The sequence below is a fragment of the Aquarana catesbeiana genome, linkage group LG10, assembly GCF_042186555.1.
Source record: "Aquarana catesbeiana isolate 2022-GZ linkage group LG10, ASM4218655v1, whole genome shotgun sequence".
Taxonomy (NCBI): domain Eukaryota; kingdom Metazoa; phylum Chordata; class Amphibia; order Anura; family Ranidae; genus Aquarana; species Aquarana catesbeiana.
The window spans coordinates 161,754,223-161,773,198 of NC_133333.1; the positions used below are offsets into that span (position 1 = coordinate 161,754,223).

The 18,976-nt window shown below is 39.3% G+C and overlaps 1 protein-coding gene across 2 annotated transcripts in view; it reads left to right on the forward strand.

Annotated features, from left to right (window-relative positions):
* TTYH1 (tweety family member 1) overlaps positions 1 to 17,744 on the forward strand; it is a 245,107-nt gene extending 227,363 nt beyond the window's left edge. Inside the window, exons 11-14 of one of the 2 annotated variants that reach the window (XM_073602865.1) lie at positions 103 to 245; positions 7,616 to 7,801; positions 11,081 to 11,159; positions 17,186 to 17,744. In XM_073602865.1, the coding sequence (XP_073458966.1) occupies positions 103 to 245; positions 7,616 to 7,801; positions 11,081 to 11,159; positions 17,186 to 17,269 (492 nt within the window). In that variant the 3' untranslated portion in view covers positions 17,270 to 17,744. The remainder of the gene's footprint in view (positions 1 to 102; positions 246 to 7,615; positions 7,802 to 11,080; positions 11,160 to 17,185) is intronic. The other variant, XM_073602866.1, reaches the window with a different exon arrangement.
* The last annotated feature ends 1,232 nt before the right edge of the window (positions 17,745 to 18,976 follow it).

The following is an 18,976-nucleotide window of genomic DNA, read 5'->3' on the forward strand; positions in this document are numbered from 1 at the left end:
TTATAAAAATGTATGAGGGAAGTGGCCCCATCACAAAAAGAAAAAAAAAAAACCTCAGAAATGAATGCATTAAATATCTAAGGTGTTTTTTCTCTTTTGCAGGACTATGTGGATGCTCTGAAAGGGCTTTGTTATGATGGAATGGAAGGAATCCTGTTTCTGCTTCTGTTCTCTTTTCTGTCGGCTCTCTCCTTCACAGCTGCCATATGCAGCCTGCCTCGTGCATGGAAACGTTTCCAGAACAGGTTAGTTACATTCTGACAGTCACACAGAACTCCTTGTGCACCATACTCATTGCAATTACATTTATGTTCTTCAAGGTGTTTTATTTATCTATTACAGGATATATGCATTAGGAATACATACAGTATAAGACATCATGACTTGTTAAACAGGCCATAAAATAAAGAATGTCTCATGCACAAATTCACATACGATAGTTACAATTATTTAAATAAACACATCCATGGGTGTCATACCTTTTTTAATTTTTCCAGGACATGTTTGGCTAACATAAGCTTGGTCATATTTGGGTAGAATCTTGTTAACCAGATCAATGAATAAGATCATTTTCCAGGCATAAAACAAAAGCAGGCACAGCAATACAGTATTCCCTTGTACATATTTTGTATAATGGCGAGTAAGTATGCCGATATGCACAGTGAGGAAAATTTCCTTCACTTCTTCAAATGATTTGGGTGATAATGTGCACATTACTTGTGTAAATTTGTGTCATACATTTATGTTTGTGTTTTTGGTTTGTATTATTAAATCCCCATTATAGACTTTACAAAGAATCCCATTTCCACTTTACAAGAAAGCCTTTATCTAATAATTCAGAGTGCATGCGTTCATCTTGCAGATTACTTTATTAATGCAGACCTGGATTATTAGATTAAAGGCTGATTGGAAATGTACTTTTAAACATATGTTGAGTATTAGGAGGCAGTTGAAGGTCAGACATTGAACAACTGCACAGTTTTATTTCTATTTCAGCAAGGGAAAAACTGCGCTATTATACCTAAATAGCTGCAACTCTCCTGTGAGATACACACAGTAACAATTACAAATGCTAATAGAGTTGCGCTAAATTATGATAAAGAAATAGGAAATTAAATTGGAAAATGTGAAAATACAAATGTGAAAATATGGTTGTGAAAAAAAAAAATATAAAATAATATTGAAAGTGTACAGACCAAATTGTGATGGAACAAAGTCCTTCAAACGATAAACACATCATCCATCACCAGAGAAGTGTATGATCTTTAGTTAACGCCTCCACCTTAAAGAGTGCTTGCTTACCAGCTTGCAAGGACCTCCTTTTAAAGGGGTTGTAAAGGTAAGTGTTTTTTCACCTTAATGCATCATATGCATTAAGGTGAAAAAACACCTGGCAGTGACTGGCCCCCAGCCCCCCCCCCCCGTCTTACTTATCTAAACCCTCGAACTTGCCCTACAGGGACGCGCAGTCTCTCGGCTAGGGGGTTCTCGGCTGTTGATTGGATAGATTGATAGCAGCGCAGCCATTGGCTCCCGCTGCTGTCAATCAAATCCAATGACGCGGCCGCCGGGGGCGGGGCCGAGTCCTGCATTCGGCGTCTATGGACGCAGAGTGCCGGACTCAGGAGCACGCCCACAAGGTAACCCCGTGGGAGAGCGCTTCTCCCAGGGGGTTATCTAATGTGGGGAGGAGCCGAGAGAGCCACCGAGGATCGGGGCCACTCTGCCACTCTGTGCAAAATGAGCTGCAGAGTGGAAGTAAGTATGACATGTTTGTTATTTAAAAAAAAAAATTTAAATTTAGTGTCACTTTAAGGAAGGTCAATATGGCTTGCGGCTCAAAACCCAGCCAGGGCCTCTATTCATCCAGGGGAGCTTTGGATTGAAATAAAGAGATTGCCCTCAAGAAGACTTGGTCATAGACTTGGTCATAGAAGATCCCCAAAAAAGATATAAACTAGCCATAATGTCAGCACATCGCTCCACCCAGTTTTATTTCTATGTGTATCTTTATGTGCATTACTGGGTCTGCGCAAGATGATGGGCAAAAGGGAAAATGAAAACGAAAAGGGAAAATGTTCATACACTTGCGTGAGTTGTACGGTAGAAGTTGGAAATACTGCAGTAGTACTAGAAACAAAAAGAAAACTTTTGGTAGGAGAAACAGACATGTCAGTTAAAATGCTGTAATAGAAAAATGTGTAAAAGAAGACACAAATATACTTATTTAAAGCTAAGTTGAAGTCTTGCACTCTTACCTCTTTATAACCCTGTACCATTTAATGATTTATGATTGATTTTGCTAGGCAATGCCCTAAAATACTGTTTCCTTGCTGGTTCCAGCCCTCACTCTGCAGTGCTCTGTGGCAGCAGAACTGTGTACCAGCCACACCCCTCAGCACAATCTTCATATCATTTACTTGAACTGCAGAGAAAGAGGATTGTCTGACCAGGTCTAGTACTGGGAACAGTGGGTCTGACTATTAGAGTAATTGGGTGCCCATTGAACTGCACAGTCATATTTAGATTCCCTGTATAACTGCTGGAAAGCAGAGGTAAAATATGAAAACGGGGATGGTAAAACTGACTGCATATCTGTTTTTGAGGTTGTAATTGTGTTTTAACCTACTCATTAGTGTTCTAGCATGTGTGCTGTTGACTACTTGGATTGGCACTGTAAGTCCTTGCAGTGCCAAGCCAGTACACTAAAAGTTTACTGTGGTTTAAAATTTCACAGACATCTAACCTATCTCTAAAATATATCCTGACCTTAGCAAGCTACCCTTTACTCACCATCTTAACCTAACCCTATAAATGAATGTGTAACCTGAACCTAAACTTTTAGCCTAACCCTTAAAATTTACATTGACCTTGAAATCTTAGCTCTGACCTATATCCCCAACTTACCATAACCATTAAAACTTTACTCTACAACATATAGGGGTTGATTTACTAAAACTGGAGAGTACAAAATCTGGTGCAACTCTGTTAGAAAGCAATCAGTTTCCAGATTTTGTTGCAAAGCTTAATTGAATAAGCTGAAGTTAGAAGCTGATTGGCTACCATGCACAGCTGCATCTGATTTAGCACTGTCCACTTTTAGTAAATCAACCTCACAGTATATCTAAAAAAATGTAATGTATTCCTGCTTACAATTCCTTAGATGTGGGTGGAAACATTTGTTGTCTATTTTAAGGCTAAGCACATTTTCAACTAGTACAAAAAATACCTGTTGACCCTGTCAGAAATGGTGTGTCCTTGTAACTTCCTGTGAACTGAACGTGGAGTCTCTAATAATAGATCAATAGATGTATCCTGATACTCTTTACAGCAGCAATAAAACACTTCTCAAGAAAACAACACATGCATACTCCTAGCACATGTCCACATATCTATTTAAATATAACAAAATACAAAATGTTATTTAACCACTTCACGCAAAACGACGTAGCCGTACGTCGGTACTTTGCTAAGTACCGGGGTTATGGCAGCAGCTAGCTGCCAAAACCACATTTTTTTCGGGAATGCTGAGCGTTTCTTTTTAGGATAAAAGTGGTCTCTGCTGCGGATTTGCCACGAGGTCACTTTTATCGGAGGCAGGAGAGGTGCCCACCCCCCTCCCGCCGTGCTCCGGTCGTCTCCGCCTCTTACCGGACCTGCCAGTATCAGCGGAGACGATCGCGTCCTCTCCCATGGATGCCTGGCTGCTGACTGAGGGGAAGATGGCACCTGCTCGGCTCCATGGGATGGTAGGGCGGAAGTGACGTCAAACGTCACTTCCGTCCATAGCTTTTAAAGGAGAAATGTTTTTATTTTTTTGCAATTTTTTTTTTATTGCATTTTAGTGTAAATATGAGATCTGCTGTATTTTTGACCCCAGATCTCATATTGAAGAGGTCCTGTCATGCTTTTTTTTCTATTAAAAGGGATGTTTACATTCCTTGTAATAGGAATAAAAGTGACCTAAAATATTTTTTGTGAAAAAACCGTATCAAAATAAAAAATTTAAAGTAAAATAAATAAGAATTTTTTTTTTTTTTTTAAAGCGCCCCTCCTGACGAGCTCGTGTGCAGAAGCGAACGCACACGTGAGTAGTGCCCGCATATGAAAACGGTGTTCAAACCACACATGTGAGGCATCACCGCAATCATTAAAGCGAGAGCAAAAATTCTAGCCCTAGACCTCCTCTGTAACTCAAAACATGCAACCTGTAGAATTTTTTAAAACGTCCCCTATGGAGATTTTTAAGGGTAAAGGTTTGTCGCCATTCCACGAGCGGGCGCAATTTTGAAGCGTGACATGTTGGGTATCAATTTACTCAGCGTAACATTATCTTTCACAATGTAAAAAATAATTGGGCTAACTTTACTGTTGTCTTATTTTTTTATTCAAAAAAGTGTATTTTTTCCAAAAAAAGTGTGCTTGTAAAACCTCTGCGCAAATACGATGTGACAGAAAGTATTGCAACAACTGCCATTTTATTCTCTAGGGTGTTAGAAAAAAATATATATAATGTTTGGGGTTATAAGTCATTTTCTAGCAAAAAAAAACAGTTTTTAACTTGTAAACACCAAATCTCAGAAAGAGGCTCAGTCCTTAAAGGATCACTAAAGATATATATATTTTTTTTTAAAATAACAAACATGTTATACTTACCTCCACTGTGCAGCTCATTTTGCACAGAGTGGCCCCAAACCTGGTCTTCTGGGGTCCCTCGGCGGCTGTCTCGGCGCCCCCCCCCCCGCAAGGACTCAACACCTTCATGCGAGCTCCCTCGGATGGTGTTGAGTGCTTGCAGGCGTGCTCCCGTGATACAGCCGGCGGCCATAGCCACTCATTGTATCACTCGGCCCCGCCCCCCAGCACGCCACATCATTGGATGTGATTGACAGCAGCGCGAGCCAATGGCTGCGCTGCTTTCAATCCATCCACTGTAACCAATCAATGGCCAGGCTGTGCGGCGAAGAGGATGTCGGGGGCAAGCGCGGGACTTTCGTAGGGTCAGGTAAGTAAAACGGGGGGGCTGTGGGGGCCTGTATTGTCAGATGTTTTTTCACCTTAATGCATAGAATGCATTAAGGTGAAAAAACTTTTACTTTTACAACCCCTTTAAGTGGTTAATAGTTCATACCCTATTAGTTATCCACTTTCTTATCTAATTTCTTTCAACTACAAAGTAACATACCTTTATGTAATGGTGTTGGAAGGAAGAGGAGGGGTTTGCATTACAAATCAGAAGAGTATTAGGGTAAGTGTATACAGTAATTAGCAGAATTACCAGGAGAAAAATAAAGGGAAAACACGTCCAAAAAAGGAAACTAATAGCCACCACATCTAAAAACTCATAAACTCCAGTATATACAAACATTTTGTTTTTTGGTTTAGTTAAGCTTTAACCTTTCACTTTTTTATTAATACACAACAAATGCTAACTGTTACACTTAACTCCCTAATCTAATGCCTAACACTGGTGAACACCAATAAACCCCAACAATGCCATTGTTAGCTTTTTACATCTGGTGGATTCTATTATTATCTGTGCTGCCTGTTAACAAACTATTTTCAACAGCTGTAAACAATGTCTTTTGATATTCTAATCCTGTGTGAAACCATTATAGAGTGCTCCCCTAAGTGTAGCTTACCAAAATAACTAATATGTGCAAACGTAAGTGCTCCTAATAATGTCTTGGAAGGCGAAACACATTGGGTGGGGCCTGGACACTTAAAAGTTGATTTACTAAGACTGGAGAGTGCAAAATCTAGTGCAGTTGTGCACGGTAGCCAATCAGCTTCTAACCTCAGCTTGTTCAATTAGGCTTTGACAAAAAACCTGAAAGCTGATTTCTTTGCAGAACTGCCTGAGATTTTGCACTCTCCAGTTTTAGTAAATCAAGCCCTCAAAGTCATTCACACTAGTGCTATGCAAGTCCACACGCAAGTAGGAGGTGCTGTTGATGTGGGGCACCATTGCATGATTATACGAGTCATCTTGAGTGTTGGGGTGGGCAGCAACTACTGTGTGTATGTTGAGTGCAATTTTGTTGTTTTTATATATTTTTTGTATTCTGCCATGTGCATCATTTAATGAGTATCTTGAAATGAACGAGATGAAGAACATTATTCTTCCTATAAATCAAGGGCACCAGACCCGCTTATTAGCTTTTGGTGAGTTTTATTTCACAGGGGGCCAAGGGTGTGTGATCATAAAAATAAAAGAGGGGCGCAGCAATTTACATTCAGAGTACATTGGATGCGTATATGGACATGGTCATTGGAGATATATTGTACTGGAGGTTACTGGACTATGTTGGGAAAGATTGCATGGATCACTTTGTTGAAGATTTTTCTCACACAGAAAAAATGAACCCTATTAATGGCTGTTTATACCTATTTTTAGCATTTATCACTATGTATTACTTTTTATGGGAATATGGTTTTCAGTCTAAAGTCTGCACATAAAACACTTTAAGTTTGCACATATTAGTTATTTTGGTAAGTTTCAATTGGGGTAGTGCTGTATATTGGTTTTGCACTGAAAGCTTGTGCACCAGGATTTTACAGTATTAGGATATTGATCTGTTATCGGCCCAGTTATTGACCAACTTTGAGACTGATATAAATATTTGCTTTATTTAAACAAAATTACAAGCCAATAGCAAAAGAAACGTAAATATATATATTTGTACGTATATGTATGCAGGCGTAAAAATGATTCTAGCATTTTTTAAACAAAGGGAGTGTTGGAGTACATGTATAGAAGAATAAAAATACAAAGCAGATTTTTTTTTTTTTTTAACTGATCTATACACAGCAAAAGCTTACACGCCTGTGTGAATAGGCCCATTGAAAATAATGGGCTGCATTTAGATCAGTAAAGCCTGAATGCCTATAAAATGTCCTTTTTTAGGTGTCTTGTGTGCAGGAGGTCTTAGTGGCAACACATCTAGAAAGGTTTACAGTGGCACAAACTTCCTGGAAGCTTAGATAATGTCCTTCTGGATGTTAATGTAGAATAGCAGGTTAAAAACAGATCAATGAGGTTGTTTAAAGTAGATTTCAACCATAAACTGTTGTCATTTATTTAAAATAATTTTTTTTTCCTTTTTTTTTTCTTTTTTTTAAATCCCAGCTCTGCTGATTTCCTCCAGGCTCTATGCAGTTACTCACTTTTTAAGTAGTATGAAATATTACTACTCAGGGTAGACTTCTTGATGGTGACAAAGGCAGAATAGGCCTGAGAAATTTGCATCAGCGCAGCCACTTGCAGTCTCCATTATAAGTGCATGAGAAAATACAGAAGAGCATTTGAGAGACAGGGGGAGCATTTTCACTCCATAACAAGGAGTGGATGAACAAGACAGGATCACCTGGTATTATTTTAGGGAATATTTCAGATTTAAAAATATTGAAAATATTTTATTTATTTATTTACTTGCAAAGCTTATTTGAGATTTCAGTGATTGGGTTTAGATGTGCTTTAAAGTGAGGTCACCCAGGGTAACCATCATATTTTTCTATTTTGTGTGTTTTTTTCTTTTATCTATTGCTGTTATGTTTTATATAAGTTACTAATCCATGTTAAAGTATTATATTGTTTGTTTGCACTATGTTGCAGGGACCTGGACTATGATGACATGGACGAGGATGACCCATTTAACCCTCAGGCACGTAGAGAGATCCTCCGCACAGCAGGCAGACCTCACCTGCCCAGTTTCTATAGTTACAGCAGTAGCTGCGGCAGCCACAACAGCCTGCGGGTCTCGGCCCCGCCTATTTCCAACGCCCCCGTCTCACAGTACATGTGAGTAGCCGCATACATAGGCCGGCAGCCACATGGGGGCTTTTTTTTATTACAATAATAATACTGAGTCAAATTATTAAAAAAAAAAAAAAAAAAAAAAACAGAGAAAGAAATATAGATTTATAACCAGCCATTTCAGCCATTTTGTCTATAGAAAGTAATGAAACTTGTACTGCCACCCATCAGCTCATAGTAGCTCAGGCTTCTCCAGCATTCTACAACTATACCTTGTGCAACTATGACTAGTGCTGCATAAGCCCCAGAAGTTCTGAGCAGCATTAGATCCAGAGCAAATGGCTGGGGCTTCTAAAAACAGATGACTGGGGCACAACAAACCTCCTATAATCATCTAGAATCTGATTGACCGCTATGGCCAATAATTCACTTTTTCATTTCTCATATATTTGTTCTGGTTTATAATATTTTCTAGATAAAATTATGAAAAAAGGTAACAGTATGAAATTTCATCAAACCTGATGTTGCCATAAAATTATCAGTTTCACATTCACAGGGATTCTTCCAAAAGTGTCTTCTAATTTCGCCATGCGAGGTTCAGTTAGAAGAAAAGCCCTTGTAAATTGAAGATATGTTAGGCTGGTAGCTTTAAAGAGTGCAGTCACTGCGTTCACTTAATTTTTCTTTAAGATAAATGTATGCACTCTACATTGCTTTAAGTTAATGGTAATGCAATGTTTGCACTGCCATTGCCGCCCTTTGAGGCTCTTGGAGAAGCCATTGTCAAGATGACAAAAGCTACTAGTACTGATTTTAAAAAATAAAATATTTATTGTACTCAATGTAAAATGACAACATTATAATGAGTCCTCAATTTACCTTCTCAGAGTGAATTCATTGAGTTGTGCATGCATTCTAGTTCAATGATAAAGAAGTCCATTTAAAAAGATTTGTATCAATGTAACTTCAACAACAATAGCCTCCTATGTAAACACAACCTATTGAAGACACTTCTAGATGGAAAATGTGGACATGAGGAGACAGTAACACAAGTATGCATGTAGTCGTAAAAGTGGAAAATTTGCTGATTTTCCGTATTGTTTTAAAGACTTGAACTAACACCAAAAATGTGTGAAATAACAAGGAAATTGACATAAAATAATTTACCTATTTTTGAGCCTTTTTTTTGTAATATTATTTCTTATAACAGCATGCTAATCAAAGAGGAAAAACAATTATGAAGTATTTTTACATCACTATTTGGACTGTCTTCTTGTTGTTTAAAAAATAAATACATCAATAAATACATGAAAAAACTCCATTTAACAAATAGGCAAAATTTCACCAACATTTTGGGAAAGCAAAATTGGTTATTTTTGCTCATGCCTAATGTGCAAACAACGAGCCTTGCAGACAAATCAGGCCCTATATATAGCATGCTTAACACAACTAAATCAATCCCAGAGCTTTAAGACTATTTCCTATTTGTGAAAGTAACACAGTGGTCAGGGATCATATTTTGTGCAATTTTAGTTATTAAAATAACCATGTATGTTTTATTTCAATCATCATCAAAAAGGGAACAGTTCAACTCCAAAAAAAAATTAGTTTTCTTATTTATAATTCAAATACAGTTCCATTCATAATTTATATTTTAGGATGATTTGCAGCACTCACCTGCCAGCTGCTTAGTTCATTTTGGGTCACCCACACAGAAACCTTCCCACTGGAATGTTTTGATTGTGTAAAAAATACACAGATTTAAAATATGTAATGTACCAGGGTATGGGCATTTAGAGTATTCATTTTTTAATTAGAATTAGGTTTGTATTGTTCATTTACAGTAACAAGCTTAATTTTGCCATTTAGAATACATGAATTAATATAACTCTTACAAGACAATGACTAATTACATTGTTCACAAAAAAAAAAACATATGATACATAATGACAAAGATACAGTACTGGCAAATATATAGGCCCATAAATTAATTGTGACAATTATGCTAATACATATTGGTTAACAACTGCTCGTACTGAAGTGCTAACCCCCTAATAAACAAAATCCACTACAAAGACTGGTACCTCAGCTGCTATGCTAAAGAATTACATTTGTTTCCTAATCTTTTTTTCCAGTTAACCTGTTCATTTATTATGAATATTTCAAGGAGTGCCAGTCGATTAGCAACTAAACCTGAACAAATAGTGACTGACATGCTGCTTATAAAACAGCGATTGGGGCTCTGCCACGTGACCAGTGCCACAGCATTGTTCACACGGCCTCTGCCAAGGGGAGCTAGGGGGTTGGTGTTCAGGAAGCGCTAGCCAGTCAATAGCTATGCCCATGGCTTTTTTTTCTCAGAGAAAAGGTGCAGGTGCAGGAACTCAACCTTAGGGCATGGGGTTGGCTGGGCATGAGGGGTGCACTACATACAGAGTGCAGGGCTGAGGGGTGTGCTACCTACAGAGTGCAGGGTTGAGGGGTGCGCTACATACACGGTGTAGGGTTCAAGGGTGTACTGTGTACCCCCAAGTCCCTCCCCAGTACAAAGCTCTCCTCCCAGATTCCAGTATAGACACCCCCCCCCCCCATTAGAAAGCTCTCCTTCCACCCTAAGTCCTCTCCAACCAGCCTAGAAAGCATCAGAGAGAGGGGCTGCTGCATAAGAGCAGCTACAACTTACAGTAGGAGATTGGACAGTGCAGGTGGGCTTCAGGTGGTGCTTCCATGAGACTAACAGAGGCTGTGTAGATTCCCTGCCCCCTCCCTCCTCTGCTCTTATATAGAGATGTGTAGAGCAGGAAGGGTTCTGAGCAGCTGCGGGAGTGGAGTGTTGCCACTTTTAAATACAGAAGCAGCGCTGTGAGCAGCAAGCGACTAGTGCCAGAGGTGGCGGAACGGCAGAAAAAAAAGCCCTGGCTATGCCTAAACAAGAATCCTCCCCATTGACAGAGATCAGATACTCAATGCCTTGGCATTGGTAAAATGGCCAGCTGAAGGACTGTTTCCTCAAGAAGAGATGCTATCACACTTTTTCTATTTATTTATGTACGCCAACGTAGATTAGTGTTTTAGAAGTGACCCCATAAATACTCCAATTCTTTAGATGTTGCTTTTAGCTTGTTAAATAGAAAAAATGAAATCTAAAAAAATAGCAATCTAAGAGTGCTATTTGATGGTAATAAATAGAATCAGAAAACAACTGCTCATATACCAACCAAAGCAATAGGAAACAATGCTACAAGATGCTGTAATATTTACAGTCTTTATTATTTATTGTTCTTGTTGTGAGTTTTTGTGTTCCTCCTTTTATGTTACCTATAGGAATCAAAGCGGTTTGTTCAGTGGCAATCCTCGATATGAAAATGTCCCATTGATTGACAGGCAGTCCCCACCCCCTTCGGTGAGTAGCTGGGATGCTAGCATTATACAGCCATAGCTACTGATGTACTGAAAGGAAACTCAAAGATTGTTACATCTATAAAATAGGCAGATGTAGTATGTAATATGCAAAACTACAGAAAATTTACAAAGTGCCATTTTATCTAATGATGCACTTACTAAAAAAACTGCCAACATTCAGTCTCAGATTTCTACATAGCTAACCAGGTACATGGTCAGCGGTGGCACATCTGAAAGGGTCTCCACACTACCATCAACACATTATGTTGCTACCAGTAACACATTCCTGCAAATATTAAGATTCCCACCTGCCTGGCAACACCTTGTGGTCAGATCCTCATTGATGCTTTTCTTGTATAGTGTGTGCATTTTTATTGAATAGTGTACTGTGTATTTACAGTTTACCCACCCTGGGCCCATAAACCTGCCAAGCTGCTACCAGTAGTAATAGAAATGTATTTTTCTATTTTTCATGGAGCAGGATCATCATATCAGGTCACTGCTGTCTCATACTCTGGTGGGGATTTTTTCCAGACTCCCAGATGTGGCTGTGAAAACCTTGGATAATTTTATGGAATCTTTGAAAGGACACAAGATTCAGAAAAAACTTTCTAGAAATATATGAAGAACATAAAGGCCGCTGTTTGGTTTGGCTGTTCTAGAGCTGGGGGTATAATCTTATTGCTGGGGTCTCAGAGCAATATCTGGTAAGGAATAAATCCCTCAATCGATTTATTAGCGAACACAATGTACAAGGATATTGAAAATGGTAGTGACATAACCACAAACTCATGTTGAACTGGATGGACTAGTGTCTTTATTAAACCTTACCAACTATATAACTAGGTAACTATCCCTGCCCCACTCTGGAATGGCGCGCTTAGGGTGGAGTTTCTCTTAAAATGAATTTTGCATAAAAAAAAATAAATATCAAGCAGTGCTTCTGATTTTGAGTTATCCTTACAGTAATGAGGCTTACTACAACCACCCAGGGGCACTAAGGAGTACCCCTTGAGGTTAATGGTGGTAGTTAAATCATAAGAACATTTTTTCGCTTTTTGGATCATGTCTTTGTAAGAAAGCCTCATAAAAGTGTAAAACAGGAGGAGAATTTTGCACAGCTGTTGTCATCATAGGGTAAGTATACCATGACTTGTCGGTCATTCAGATTTTTTCCCATGTACCTATGTTCAGACAAAAGCCATCCAAAGACCGAGCAAATGTATTTACTGCAACCATGGGTTGACAGGGGAATGCCTCCTGTCGAGCCATGGTGTTCTCCCGGTGGGGGGGGACAGTGGAAGCCATTACTTCCGGGAGAAGACAGTGATTATTGCTAGTGGCTATAACAGCCATTTGCAATAATCGCATGTAAAATCCAGCAGGCTGGTTGTACCAAAGTTGATCAATCTGTACATTCAGCCTGCCTATACATGGTTTGAATCTTGGCCGGTTACTGCAGAGATTCGAACCATATATGGCTGGCTTTAATTTGAATAATTTGATCCTATGTTTTCTTCATAGAACACACTAAAATAAGTGTTTATTTGTTTTGGGATAGGCTGGAAAGCCCATATTTCACACAGGTTGAGTATAGAGTCTAGCAACACAGTATCAGTCAACAGAGAATAAGTGCAACAGAGCTGAAAGCCACAAAGCCAGGAATGTGACACATGGAAGCTAGTGAAATAGGATGCATCAACAAGGTCAAATAAAGAACACCACAAAAAGGCCCACAAAATGAACTGTATGCAGAAATTGTGGTAAAAGATGATGTAACACGAGATTCAGGTGACCCAAGTATATTACGTATTTCATGGCACTGGGTGGCAATGATGTATGTAAACAGATGCAATGTACAGTATGCATACAGTATGTAATATGTTTCCAGACTCATGTAAAACAACCTAGACCTAACCCCTGAATTCACCCTTAACCCCCAAACGCTCCCTAACATTTAACACCTATTCTGTAAGTTACCCTGAACCATAAAGCGTTTAGAGGAGTTTAGGAGCAGCAGAGTTTAGAGGCAGCCTGAAAGGAACTTTTGGGCATAAAAATGACAAACACCAGCGGCGCTTAGCACTTCAGCATTTATTCATTTTAATAGCCAGAATACATTAAAATTCTGGCCAAATAAAGAAATAAGGGCCTAGACACCAAACACTGCTAAACTCTGCTAAATTCACTTAAACTGGTTTGAAAAAAATGCAGCTTAGGTGAGTTTTTAACGCTGATTTTCTCCTATCATGGAGAATTCCCTGACCTTGTTCTAGAATGGTCTGACTTTTGAGCAAGAACAAAAAAGTATGTAGGCGAGCCTGTATGAGTGCCAACATTTTCCAACAGATACTTGGATAGAATTTTTGAATAACCATTGGTGTCCAGTAACATTTAAATAAATTAAAGTTGGTTTTGTGGAGTCTAGTGCAGATGGAGGAGGAGTTCAGAATGACGTTTTGAGGATTCTTAGTACTGTTCTGGTGTAAAAGATACATAAAGACCTTTCTCCCATTGTTGGAGGTACAGAACTATCTGACCTGCCTTTGGTTGAGAAAGGTGATGAGCTCTGAGGAAGGAGATCTGTCCCCCGAAGCGCGTCAGATATCCAATCAGATGTGGTCCTATGACAGGCACATCGCGTTCTGCTGGAGATTTTGATGTATATGCATACTGCTTTTATTCACTTGTGAGTATCCATTTGTCTTGGTATACATAATAAATGTGTCAATGGTAATGCACAAGGTGTTTGTGCCCTCCTGTGTCCTTTTTAGTGAGAAAGGTGTGTGTGAATGATGGAAAGGTCTGAGGAGGCCTGTGTCCATACATAATGCTTTGAAGTTAGTATGGGGTCTAAAGAATGTTACTGGTGATGGTAGGGAAGAAATGAAATGGGTTAGGCTGGCCATAGATTATACGATTTTCTTGTGCAATTTTCCAAAACCATATAATATGAGGGGAAACCTAAACACTTTCAATTTGTATGGAATCAGGCAGGCTCTTACACTACATAGTTCAAGGAAAATCTAAAGGAAATTGAATAATAAATTTGTATAATGAATGGCCAGCTTTAGTTGTATGGACAGTGACAGTTGTCAGAGCCTCAGTGAAAGGCCATTGCTCCATCTGGATTGTGAGGGGTTGATTTGCTAAAATTGGAGAGTGCAAAATCTGGTGCAGCTCTGCATAGAAACCAATCCAGTTCCAGTTTTTTTGTCAAAGCTTAATTTAACAAGCTGAAGTTAGAAGCTGATTGGCTAACATGCACAGCTACACCAGATTTTACACTCTCTAGTTTTAGTACATCAAATCTACTGTGTCTATCAGTCTGACCTGGTGGCAGGATGAGTAATATTTGAGTAAATCAGGGATAGCAAAGCCCCATATGCATTGGGAAGACTGAGGAGTTGGGCTTTGAGTCCGGGATGGTTATTAACCCATAAAAAGGTGGAAAAGATTGAGCTGACAGATCAAAGGTAGGATGATGGAATGTTAATGGGTTGGGCTTAGAGTAAATAAATAGATTTAAGATGTTGCAATGCCCAAAAAAAAAGAATGGGCTCCAGGAAGGGAACAAAGAAAAGGGAGGAAATTGGGCAACCCTAGCATGTACAAATGGAGATTATAGGGGTGATTCTAAGGGTTCCTATTAACCTTAACATGGGCAGGCAGGTTAGAGTAAATTCTACTAACCTATATCATCATATTATCTCTCATGCAATTTACTCAAAGGCCTCTTTGGCATCCATCAAGAAAAGGAGAAAGGGAGGGTTTGAGATGATAGGCGCATGGATTAAACTGAGCATTTTGAGAGGCTAAAACCCACTCGGTCAAGTCTAATTAATAAAGTCTAATTATGTTTACAATATGAGGAAGAAACTAGCTGGCCAGGATTTTTGTGAAGAGTTTAAGATCAATGTTTAGGAATGAAAAGAAAGATAACTTGCACAGTTTCCCTTCTGTGGATATCACTGTAATGTGGGCTCTCAGTGACTCCTGAAGGATGAGCTAGGCTTAATGTACACAAGACGTTTTTACAACCTCTCCTGAACGATTTAACTTGACAGATAGTAACCCACGTTTAAAGCGCCCGTTTTGCCACATTTACGTGCCGCGTTTAGCGGCCTTTTGCCGCGTTTGCATTTAAAAATTTTGAAAATTTGAAAATGTCTTTTTTCAAAATAGCCAAAAATGAAAGACGCCTATAAACGAATCGCGGCTAAACGCAAGTTACCGCGTTTAGCGCTTGAAATGCCTCTAAACTCAGCGTCTGAACTCATTTTTTTGCTTTCTCTAAAATCAACTGCCTAGAAACGACTATAAACGACCCAGTGTACATGTACTGATAAGATAACATAGAGGAGAGTTCAGGAGCTGTCCAACTGCTCCTAAATGTCCGTTTAGCAGTAGCAGTGTACATGAGGCCTTAAAGAATTGAGAGCTTTTGTATAGTGTGGTATCACATGTGGTAAAAGCATTTTATAATATTGTATATATTCAGGCCATCTGGGCCAAGAGAATTGCCGGTTTGAAGGCATTCATGACTGACTGAAATTCCTCCTGTGTGTTAGAGGCATCAAGTTGTAGAGAAGTTGTCAAGTTTGGGTAGGTTCAAGGATGAGATGAATGCAGTAATTCTGCCTGTGCTGATCTGAGAGGGAGAATCAGGGCTTTTACTCTGTAGGTTGTAAAGAAAAGAGTAGAAGATACCAAAGATATTTGCATTGTCCTGGGGAAGGCCTACCTTTGAGCCCTGGGATGTAGTAATTGAGGGTACATAAGGAAGGAGTTGTTAGTCTTTTAGCGCCATGGTTGTAAGATGCCCGCAAAAATGTGGCGGTGGGTAAGGACTGTTTTTGCCCTGTACATTTGGTGTGTCAGGGATAGGAGTTTTGTTTCTCTGGTGGAATCTTGAGTTCTAGAACATGGCTGTCATTGAGAAGTTTGGTGATTTTGGCTTCTCTTTATTGAAGATCCCCCAAATATACAGTTTGTGGGCTTCTAGTACCATCATGAGGTCATTGTCCCCAGTGGTGTTTATGAGAAGTATGTGTCTATTTCCCGAGCCATGTCTGCCAAGATTTGAAAACGATGGAGTGGGCTTTCGTTCAATTTCCAATACCTTGCCAAGCCTTTTTTACAAATGTAAGCATGAACCACAGTGATAATAGAGCATGGTCAGACCACATGATATTGCCTCTCAATATGAAAGGAATTGTCCCTTGGTGGACCATGAAGAGGTCAATGCAAGAGTATGTTTTGTGTGTGGAAGAGTAGGGTGCTGTGAGTGCCAAATGTCAATCATTTGTCCATTGAGAAGCATATGCATAATTCTCTTGTGTGTGGCCTGGTAAATATAGAAGGTGTATTAGGTATCCAATGCGTGCATGATGGTGCCTTCCGCAAAAGGAGTCAGCTACCTTTGTGGAAGGCATTGAGGTCTGGTTTTAGTAGATCATAGACTTAATAATAGCATGCAAGGCCAGGCTGCAATTTTTAAACGTAGCAAAATACTTTCTTGAATTAAAAGATCCCAGAGAGTAAGAGATATAACTCTCTCCCTTTAAAAATCATTCGTAAGCTCTCATCTGGACTATGCAGTTCAGTTTTGGGCACCAGTACACAAAAAGGATATTGGAGACCTGGAGAAAGTGCAGAGTAGGGCAACCAAACTGATAAGAGGCATGGAGGAGCTCAACTATAAGGAAAGATTTTTTAGTGCTGTTCATTTATTTATTTATTGCACTTTTATATGTGGTAAACTGTTTAGTAATCTTGATTCACATTTTTTGGCAGCGCAGTCTATATACACATTTATAATGTACCCCGTTTACATTGAACATGGGTAGGAGTGTGGTTAAGTGCAGAGAAATACACCGCAACGGACGTGGTGTGAATAATCCCTTAGTGATTGCAGTATGTGTTTACGTGATTGTGCTAATATGCATTTTATGACTACTTTTACTGAATTCTAATCTATTGCTTTTCTTCTTTTATTCTGCACTCTATGGCGTTGGGTTCCACCAGTACTCTCCTAGCATGCGAACATCCTTCATCAGTACATCCCAAGAAGAGACTGATACACATTGTCGAACAGACCTTGTATCCTAAATGACTCCTCCTGCTCTCCTCACTCCTCTCTACCCTACAATGGTGACTAACACATGCAAAGGAAATAAAGACTGAGCCATTCTGCTCCTAACCTTTCTGGCAAGGAGACTTGGGTGCAGCAACCCATTCAGATACCCCTTACTTGTTATTAAACCCTCTTCTCCTCCTGTGCTGCCAGGGCAATTTACTCCAGACTGTGCACTGCCTTTCATTTTCTAATTTTTTTTGTATTACTTTCTTGTTCATTTTTCACCCTAAGAAGGCTTGTTCTATAATTCCCTTAAGATTGTTTTTTGGACCTTTCAACTGACTTCCAGAAGGGGAGCACCATAGGGAGTCTACCAGAAAGATTTTTAGAAAGATTTAAGGAGGAGGCCTAGCTGGGAGAATGTTCACTACTGATGGCTGGAGATGGAAGATATGGCAAACACTATATAGGCTGCTTATCTAACACCCAGCTGACTGGACAAATGGATGTAGATACCCGTGATTCTGGCACAAGGAGTACCTTCTATGCAGTGACATGGACTGAAGAAGATGTAGTTATGAGTTCTAGAAAACAAAGGACACTGCTGCTGCAAACCTCTTTCCTTCACAGATGGAGTTGTTTTTAATTAGATTGTTTTAACACTAACTCATATTTTACAATGACTTGAAATAAAAGGGAAAAACACTTTATTTTAAAATAATTTATTTTGGGTATGATTCAGGTGCCTTCAGTAGTAAAATTAAGGACTAATCCATTCAAACCTAATACTTAAATGTTCTGGTAGATGTTGGAAAATTTAAACCACCAAACAGTTATATATCTCTCTTGGGGACTCTATCACTCAATAATACCTGCACTCCAGTTCCTGCTGTGGCTGCTATGTGGGGTCCTGCTCTCCCCATTGGATTTTTATTTTACATTATGGAGATTACATTGGAATGTGCTGAAGCACTTAGGGGTCTATTGATTTAAAAAAAAAATTGCTGTGTTAATGCCTTAAGCCTTCGCACAGACATCATCATCTGTGTAACATGTTTATTTCCTATGATCATTAGCTCCATCTATTGCCCTTATTGCTGGTGATTGAGGTATTTCAAGAAAATGCCACAAATGCAGATCATAGGGAATAAACATATTACACACATTACAGCAATAGTATGTAATGTCTGCGTGAATGCTAATTCAATATAAAAACACCAATTAACCACCTCAATACAGGGCACTTACACCCCCTTCCTGCCCAGGCCATTTTTAAGCTTTCAGAGTTGTCACACTTTGAATGACAATTGCGTGGTCATACAACACTGTAACCATGTGGAATTGTTATCATTTTCTTCACACAAATAGAGCTTTCTATTGGTGGTATTTAATCACTTCTCGTTTTTTATTTTTTCCTAAAAAAAAGACCCAAAGTTTTGAAAAAAAAAAAAAAGTTTTTCTTAGTTTCTGTCAGTAAATTTTGTAAATAAGTAATTTTTCTCATGCACTGATAGGCTGCACTGATGAGCACCGATGAGATGGCACTTATAGGCACTGATTAGGTGGCACTGATGAGGAGGCACGAATATGCCGCACTTATGGGCATTGATAGGTGGCACTGACATGTGGCACTGATGGGTGGCACTGGTTGGCACTGATGGGCAATGATAGGCAGCACTGGCGGGCACAGATAGGTGGCACTGGTGGGCACAGATAGGTGGCAGGGATAGGCATTGATG